The sequence below is a fragment of the Carica papaya genome, chromosome 9 (assembly GCF_054855325.1).
Source record: "Carica papaya isolate Zhongbai chromosome 9, ASM5485532v1, whole genome shotgun sequence".
In the NCBI taxonomy this organism is placed as follows: Eukaryota; Viridiplantae; Streptophyta; class Magnoliopsida; order Brassicales; family Caricaceae; genus Carica; species Carica papaya.
In genome coordinates, this window is record NC_142317.1 from 9,186,170 (window position 1) to 9,194,703 (window position 8,534).

The 8,534-nt window shown below is 33.8% G+C and overlaps 1 protein-coding gene across 4 annotated transcripts; it reads right to left on the bottom strand.

The window, feature by feature from the left end:
• Positions 1–2,092: 2,092 nt before the first annotated feature.
• Positions 2,093–6,157, bottom strand: LOC110812867 (squamosa promoter-binding-like protein 13A). 4 transcript variants are annotated; one of them, XM_088211506.1, is made up of 5 exons: positions 5,839–6,157; positions 5,677–5,743; positions 4,839–5,339; positions 3,784–3,917; positions 2,093–3,133 (listed from the first exon to the last, which is right to left on the bottom strand). In XM_088211506.1, exons 3-5 carry the CDS (start codon positions 5,252–5,254, stop codon positions 2,517–2,519), a joined length of 1,167 nt encoding a protein of 388 aa, XP_088067632.1. In that variant the 5' UTR covers positions 5,255–5,339; positions 5,677–5,743; positions 5,839–6,157; the 3' UTR covers positions 2,093–2,516. The 4 variants fall into 4 exon arrangements, with proteins under 4 accessions (XP_088067632.1, XP_088067631.1, XP_021895438.2 ...); XM_088211505.1 differs by lacking the exon at positions 5,677–5,743 and having other exon boundaries at positions 4,839–5,353; XM_022039746.2 differs by lacking the exon at positions 5,677–5,743 and having other exon boundaries at positions 5,839–6,156.
• Between the last annotated feature and the right edge of the window lie 2,377 nt (positions 6,158–8,534).

An 8,534-nucleotide genomic window follows, 5' to 3' on the forward strand; every position in this document is an offset into this window, starting at 1 on the left:
AGCTTATATTATTCCATGATTGTGATAATGTTATTATTTTTCTTATATTGTTTTCATAAATTCCACCGAGGTAAGTGGATGGTAAAGGTTTTCATGTTAATAAACGAGTTTATTGTAAATTATGCTCCATTGGTCTTTTTGTGGTTTTCTACCCACCTTTATCTCCGTGACGGTGAGATATCGTGATGTTCTTACTGGGCTAGTGTAGCTCACTCCTTAATTAACCATTTCAGATCAGGAAGACATGGTTCCCGAGCCCGTTCCGCAGGAGGACGACGAAGGGGATGCCTAGAGACTCTGTAGTCATACGCATAGTTTATTTTCGAGTTTTCTTCCTTAGTTAGTTTAACCTTTTATATTTTAAGTACGTTCTTTTGGGTTTTTTTTTCGTGTAAGGGATGTTAACTGAAATTTTGATCTTGCTTCCGCATTCGATATATTTAAATACTCATTTCTTTTTTAATATTTTCCGGGGCCGTTACATATAGAATAATAGAGAAGATGAGAGAAGAGCAAAGAGATGAGTATGTTATTATTTTATACCTCTATTGTCATGAAAATAAGGAGAATCACTATTATTATATATATATCTATAATTTTGTAGCTTTATAAAAAAAAAGTGATAAAAAATTTGAGAGAGAGTTTTTTTTTTTTTTTTTAATTAGAGTCAGATAATTAGATTATACTTTTGTAACTCAAAGCCACTTGAATACTTTAAAAAAAAAGTAATCTGTCACTCTATGTAATACAAATAGAGAAAATGAACACCAATTAAAAAAAGAAAAGTAACAAAAGAGAGAAACAATGGTATTCTACCCAAAGAAGTGACGAGTCATCTCGCGTACTAAAGATGTCCAACTTTTTACTTATTTTTATCGGATTCGTCCACTATATATTATCTAAGAATATTTTCATTTAGATTTGTACTTAAAATAAAATATTTTTATTCGAGTAGGTCATAATTTAAAAATCATTATTTACAATTTTTTATCTCGTCATAATAGTATAATTATTGAATTTTCTTTAATTAGACGAAATAAGTTCTCCCCTCAAATTTTTTAAAGAAATAGAGACCAACCATTGAATCATTCGGAGCTTGACCTCAAGCCCTTTTTTTTTTTTTTTTAGTAGGCGGGTTTCCGTTCCAAACTTGTCAACTATTTGAACTAACTTCACCTCCTCTTTAGTGGCCTTTCACTTTCTTGTCTTTTTTATTGATGCTCTTAAAACATTATTTGATGTTGCTTCCTGCACCCATCTCTTTGATAGATGGTATAAGGAGCATGCCATTTTTTTCTACATTCAAACTTACGTTATTCGACAAGGACTAACCGTCTTCCTTAATTTAGGAAGCTCGTACTTGAAGAATATAATTGAATAAAATTTATCTTTTTAATTTACTCTAACAAAGCTTGTGATTTCCCTGTTACGTGTACTATCATCGTAAGGCTGATCATTCACTTCCTAATGCTAACTGCACTAAAGTGGGTCCCTCACCCTAGAGTGTCCTCTCTTATCTGCATGTGTTTCTTCTCAATAGTCGTATAAAGATACAACATCAATAGTAACTTGGTAAAATGAACAACTAGATAACCATAGTTTATCTAAAAATAATAATTTTCACACCCAAAAAAATTAACATAGTAATGAGGAAAATATATATAAAGCAATTGTAAGTATGGGAGCTCACAGAGTTTTTCTGGTTGCCACTAGGAATAATGAGTCATAGGTGATTAAGTGGTTTGGTGATTATTAAAAGGAGAAGGTTACTACATTTGTTGCCACTTAATTGCTAATCCTGCACTAGTCTATTACCAGTTTGTCACATGTCTTGATTTGCCATTACACTGTTGGAACCTATTACTGCATCTTCTTTGGTATCTAATAGTTAAGATGCTCACAACAGAAGCATATCAACTGCCACCTAATCAATTTCTGGATATATCACACCTATTCTAATTGCTTGCTTTCTTTTTAAGAACGCAATGCTTTATCAGCTTAAGCCCAACATAACCCACAAACTTTTTGTTATATTATACTAGCCAGATATTTCAAGTTACATCTTTCTCCCTAATCCCAACACATTTTCCAGTTGTTGATCAAACCCTTCTAGTTTATATGGTACTGGTTTTGTTAAATTCCGAATCCAAACAAAAACTTAGTCTTGAGATCTGAAATACACATAAAACAACCCCCCCCCCCCCCTCATTGAAGCCATAAATTCCCAGCTTTTTGGCCCGATGTCACAGTGAAAAAAATAACATTTAAAAAAAAAAAAAAAAAAAAAAAAGAGTTAATGGTCTTATGACGAGGACTAACAGGAACTGGATGGAGAAGACCAACATTTGATGATAGATATTGCAGTATCTCGGGGAACAGTCCAAAACGGGGCTGATTACCATTGAAAACCAGAGAATTTCACCAAGCTCGCAGATTTTAGAACAGTGAATTCCATCAGGTTCATCACAGGGAGGATCCAGGTTTATTTTGCCAGGTGAAAGCACCAGAATTTGTTACTATCCCCAGTGAAAGGGTAGTGTTTGAGGAGCTTCGTTCCCAGAGGATGACTCGTCAGATCCGACGTGAAACATTCCAGGGCAGTGAACACTAACATCCCTACTGTTAGATACCAGAACGGAATCCATGGGCTCGAAACTGTGTTTGTTAAGGCCGGGGCCTAAGGGCTGCACAAGAGGGATTGAGCTAGGCTGCACAATGTGGTTCAAGCTGATCCCTGATGTCTGTGCCTGCGGTGATGACAGAAGAGAGAGAGCACAATCCGAGTCATGAGCTCGAGTTGTCAACCTGTCATAGAACATATTGTGGCCACGCACACTGCTTTCTGACAAAGAGATGGTCTTCAGAAGAGGTTGGCATATAGAAGCTTCTTGATGAGTTTGATTGTTGAGAGAGGGATTGTCACCTTGCAAGAATGGGAATTGTTTTCCAACTTTGTAGCCACTACTCGGAGAGGATCCAAGGAAAATATTCTGTTTCTCAGGAGAGTGTAACTGTTGGTGCTTGTTATAATGCCTAGCATCTGCCTCAGCATTGACAACCCCAGCCCAGGTGGGGTTCACCACATTGGTTGATGGATATACATGTGAGCTGGAGAATGGCAGCAATTGGGTACCTGAAACAACAGCAGGTGTCGTTATCCAAGATATCAATCACTTTTAATTCTGAGAAGAAATACACCAGGCTTTTATAATGTGTTCCTCGATTCTCTTCTCAACAATTTACTAGACAAATCTAAAAGCTGTAGGCCCCTAATGAGCAATCATTTAACGTTGTGAACATGAATGATTAATAAGAATCTGCTGAAGGTGTATCATCTACATTATAGGGGATTATGCATGCATTTGAAAGCAACTTTGAGGGAATTTCCTGGCCGAAATATCTTAAGCAACTGAAACAAACAGTTTCATCTTCAAGATAATGTTTGATTCACCAACTTCAAAATAGCCTTTGCAGCACTTTATAAGTGGGAAGCACATGTGTCGGATCCATTTACAAGGACCATGATGTGGATCAAACAAGTATCAAAGTTAAAGCATTAGACCTGCCACAGGTTTAGACAATCAAAATCTTATCCTAGGAAAAAAAGTAGGCCACTAAAAATCTTTTTAGTAGCCAGTGGATGATATTAGTAACATAACCAAGTACACATGACCAAGTCCCCTGCTGAGCACCTGCTCATCAACAAGAATTCACCCAGGGAATTTGTATGCATCAAGACACCAGCTTCATATCTGAAATTTGGGGTACTAGAGCTAAGCTAACCTTGGTAATTGGACAAGAAACCTGCATTACGTGAGAGGGGATCTGGCTGAGGTTTCCTTCTCCTACGGTTGTGTCCATCAAGCCGTTTCCTGCAGCTTCTCTTTCCTTCATCAAATTCCTCCAGTGAATGAAACCTATAATAAGCATAATAAACCTTAATAAATCGTAACATTTAATATAAAAAACAAAGTGCAATTTAAGCTCATTCCACTGGCATAGAAAAAAAAATGGGAGCAATTTTTAGCTACAGACTTCAGGAGAAGGCAGAAAGTTTCCTCGGTATTTCTCTTTTGTCAGTGTGATAATTTCCTTGTTTTTGTTTTCATCTCTAATTGTCATTTTACTCATAAATTAAAAGAAATTTCTACAAATTTACAACTGTTAGTGCATATATCTGTCCATAAAAATAAGGCTCTAAACTCTAAATGGAAGAAAGAGAGACTTCAAGGACATCTTAGAGAGCTCCTAATTTGTTTGGATCTCTTTCCTGGGGAAAAGAGCTGTTAGCAATTGCAATTTGTTTGGATCACCTTCCTGGGAAAAAGAACAGAAAAAGCTAATCCTGCACAGAACACCCTCTTCCAGGAAGAAATATCCAGATAGAACTCCAAAATGATAAAGATTTTTTTTTCCAGGTAATCCTTCGGCCATGACACCCATGACAGTATAAGCACATACCAATCTTAAATTAACAGGGCAAAAAATGGATAAATGTTCTCTAACTCTGACTTCTTTGCATCATATCAGAACCAGCCACTGAGCTATAAACTCATTGAAGAACATTTATCAGAGTGTAACAAGCCAATATTATGGGCATTCCTCACACCTCCAAGGTCTATCATAAATGTTACAGCCAAGATCCTTGCAGGTGTAGGCAACAGTTCTGAATGATGAAGCTTAAAAAGAAACCGTATCAATAGAAGTTAAAGATGACAAGCAGTTACAAAAATTCCAAATCCATTGCCAAGAAAATTAATCGAAGGAAAAACATGCAAATTGCTACACATTTCCAGGACGTAGTTGAGAAAGTAAGAAGATAATACTCTAGTTTGTACCTGCTGCATTGCTGGCAAAACCTTTGCTTCTGACCATTAATCAAAACCTGAGGAGTCTTTGAGTGAAGTTCACACACTTTATGGCGCCTATGGTAGTCCCTACAATTATTAAGGTCTGAGTTGCAGCCATCAACAAGGCATGAAACTGTATGAGTCCCATTATTAGTAGCCCGTGCCCTCTTAGATGATCCTGAAGGTGAAGACTCCATCTTCGTCACTCCAGGATCCTTCCACTTATTTAATGACTCATCAGTTGAATTACCAACTTGCCCAAGTTTCAAATCGACAGAAAAATTCCCTCTAGACCTGGGGCCTCCAAGGCTGCTTGACCCATCAATTCCAATATCTATGTTGGTAACAGGTTCTTGCTCAAAATCACTCAAATCCCATGAAGTTGCTTTGAGGTTCCAGTCCATAAAACTTATCACTTGAAGATTCTTTCTTTTTGTTCTTTTATTCTCCAAGCCTTATCAACCCAAAATCAGTTACGCTTTCCTTTCGCTACCAAAATCAAACTTAAAAATAAGAAATCACTTCAGACTCACATCAAAACACAGGAGAAAATAGTGCATAACAACAGAGTTTGAAATCGGGACTGTTAAAGAAATTAACCCAACTAAATGAAACCTATCACAGCTAAACAAGGCCCAATTTAGCTAACTGTTTGTTTAGGAAGCTAAGCGCTGTCAAATTTCAAATAAAAAACAAAAAAAAAAAAGCGTAACTAAACAAACAGATATAAACAAATCAGCCAAACAAAAATTTCTTTTGAAAAAAAAAAGCAAATGAAGAACGCACGGATAAGGTTGTCAATAAAATAAGGTAAGAAAAAACCCACATCAGAATGCGAATAAGGATGAGTAGCTAGCAATATAAGAGCCAAATAGTTCCAAGAAGATTGGAAGCTGAAACGAAGAGAAGTAGAGTACTAGAAATTAAAGAGGGAAAAACAATAAATGAAGAAACATGAGCAGTAAAAGAAAGAGATAGAAGTAGTTACAGTTGGGTTCAGCAGAAGAGGACTGGTTGTGGTTTTTCCATCCATTTATTCACTGACAGAGATTCCATTAGCAAGTAATAGAAAGAAAATCAGAAAAAGCTATGGTGTATGTGGAGGTTAAGAAAGAAGACTCCCTGAGCCCATAAGCAGTATGGGGAGAAGGAGACTGTACAATGCATCCAAGTAAAGAGAGCAGCAAAGACAGAGACGAAGATTTTTGGAGAGAGAGAGAGAGAGAGAGAGAGAGAGAGAGAGAGAGGGGAGAAGAGAGTGGTGCTGGTGCAGAGAAAGAGGCCAAAACGAAAAAGAGAGTAATTTGTTTAGTTAAGTTGCTTAATAAAATATTTTGTTATTTCCATATTTAGGGTTTGTTTGAGAAGTGCAGGGTAATAGGGAAAGCCTGTTTGTTCCTTTCAATTTATTTATTTTTTTCTTTAAAAAAAAAAACTGGGTATAAGAATTGATGGACAAAGCATGTGGCCTTGTGTTTCACATTTCATGGTATGTCTTTCCTTCTTCTATGCGTGTGTGTGTACGTATTCCCACTCCACTCCACTCCTGTACAGCTTGTGAAACAACAACCTTAAAAGCTTAATTTTGAATCATTACCCATTATTGCACCCTCACCCCCTCCAAATATCTAATTTTATACTAAAAAACTATATAATATATTTTACTTTTGTGTATTTTCAAATGGGTAAATTTTAATTTATTGGGTAAGTATTTCTTATGATAGACATTTAATTCCATACGCCTACGTCTAATCGTCGGACATTATATATAATATAAACTACTTTTTAATTAAAAAATTATATTGCACGTTTTTTAAAAAACTTGCTTGAAGTTTCTAACAAGTTCTGAAATGGTAACACACTGTGTGTGTGTGTGTACATATATATATATATATATAAGGTGTCTCTGCTGGTCTGCTTTCAGTGGTCCATTCAACTCCCTAATTAATCCATGCATGGTCCATTGCCAAAAATATCTCAAAGTACATGGGATCAGTTTTTGGAGCGTGGGAAGCAAGGCGCGTGGAGCGGGGTCCTAAATCTGAAAATAATGGGGGTTTGCAAGTTAAGCGAGGACACAAGAGTCAAAGCGGATATTCTTGAGGGGTAAAATGGGAAAACTGTAGGCATAATAGACAACGCCTTTTAAAGCGGCAACTACCCACGTCAGTCAGTGTGGCAGCTGTGATGGCCATTGCCAGTGGGACCCAGAACCCCTTTAATCTAGCATGCCACGTGTCCTATTCCTTGCCAGTCACACCTAGCGAAAGTGAACTCCATCTGGGCTCCAAGCCAAGATCCGAGATATTGTTGTCGGCACCTTTATTTATTTATTTATTTTTTATTTCTTTTTTCAGTTAGTTTCTTTATGAACCGAACGAGAAATAAAAAAAAAGTTTTAATAATTTTAATACTTGAAGTATTCAGTTACCTAAGATGTTATAAAAACTAGTCTCCTTTTGTGCAACCACATAATTAGTTAAATGTTTTAAGCAAAAATAATGATATAATTTTATATAAATTAAATAAAAACAAATTATGAAAAATAAAATAAATAATTATAATAATAATAATAATAAATCTTTATCTAAATTATTTTTAGTAGACTAATAATACGTTACAAAGAATTATAATTATTACAATTATATATATATTTTTTCTTTTAAAAATTATTGATGGTAATATTAAAAGACTAAAAAATTTATAGGAATACGACTGTGTAAGGGGGTATTTGAGTTTTATAAATTCCTTTAAAATAATTTATTTATTTTTACATTAAATAAAGAAGATATATAGATACACACTCATTTTCAAATAACTTACTTTACATTGCTTTTTGATGCTCATTGAGACCTTTTATTTATTTATTTATTTTAACTTTTTAATTCAACTTAATTGAAAATAATTTTAAGATAATTAATAATTTCTAAAATTATTCTCAGCAGTTTTTTTCCTATTAATTGAAAAAATTGGCTACATTCACAGACTCTAAAATGGCCAAATATTGTTCAAATAGGTGTTTTTTTTTTCTTTTCTTTTATTTTCTATCATTGTTCTTAAAATGTTTTTTTCTCCATTTCTTATGCTGTTATTATATATATATATTTACATATCTTTTTTTTAAGTTAGTTTTTTTTTATTTTTTTTTATGTTTAATTTTAACTAAAATCTATTAAAATATAGGTATATATACTTAGATATTAAGTGCATCTTATAAATTACAAGACTTATCATATTTAATAAATATATTTTCATATCAGATTTTATTTTAATATTTTATTACATTCGTATCTTTTAAATGTTTTTATTTTTAAAATACAAATATAATCACTGTTAAATTTTTATAATTAGATTAAAATTCTATAATTATTTATTTTTTATCGGTATTATATTGTGTATGCAAGAATACAAATCTATAAACAATTGATCATCCTAATTTACTTTTGTTTATTATCACTTTTCCATATATATATATTTTTTATAGTTGTTTAACTATATTAAGTTCATTTGGATTTATAAGGAGGAATGTATTTTTTATTGGATGAGAAAGATACACTTTAGCCTTGGTTTGCTAATGATTGAAACTTTTTGGTTTAAGTGATATGAATTTGAGTTTATAAGATTGTGTTTTGAATAACCCATCAAAGAAAAGGTTGTGTTTAGAATTTTAAATAATAATAATAT

Coding starts and splice junctions, on each gene's coding strand:
- LOC110812867 (XM_088211505.1), bottom strand. CDS start 5,254: ATGGACTGGAACCTCAAAGCAACTTCATGGGATTTGAGTGATTTTGAG. Junction 3,918..4,838: donor TTTTGCCAGCAATGCAGCAG/GTACAAACTAGA, acceptor TGCTTATTATAG/GTTTCATTCACTGGAGGAAT. Junction 3,134..3,783: donor TTTCTTGTCCAATTACCAAG/GTTAGCTTAGCT, acceptor CTGTTGTTTCAG/GTACCCAATTGCTGCCATTC.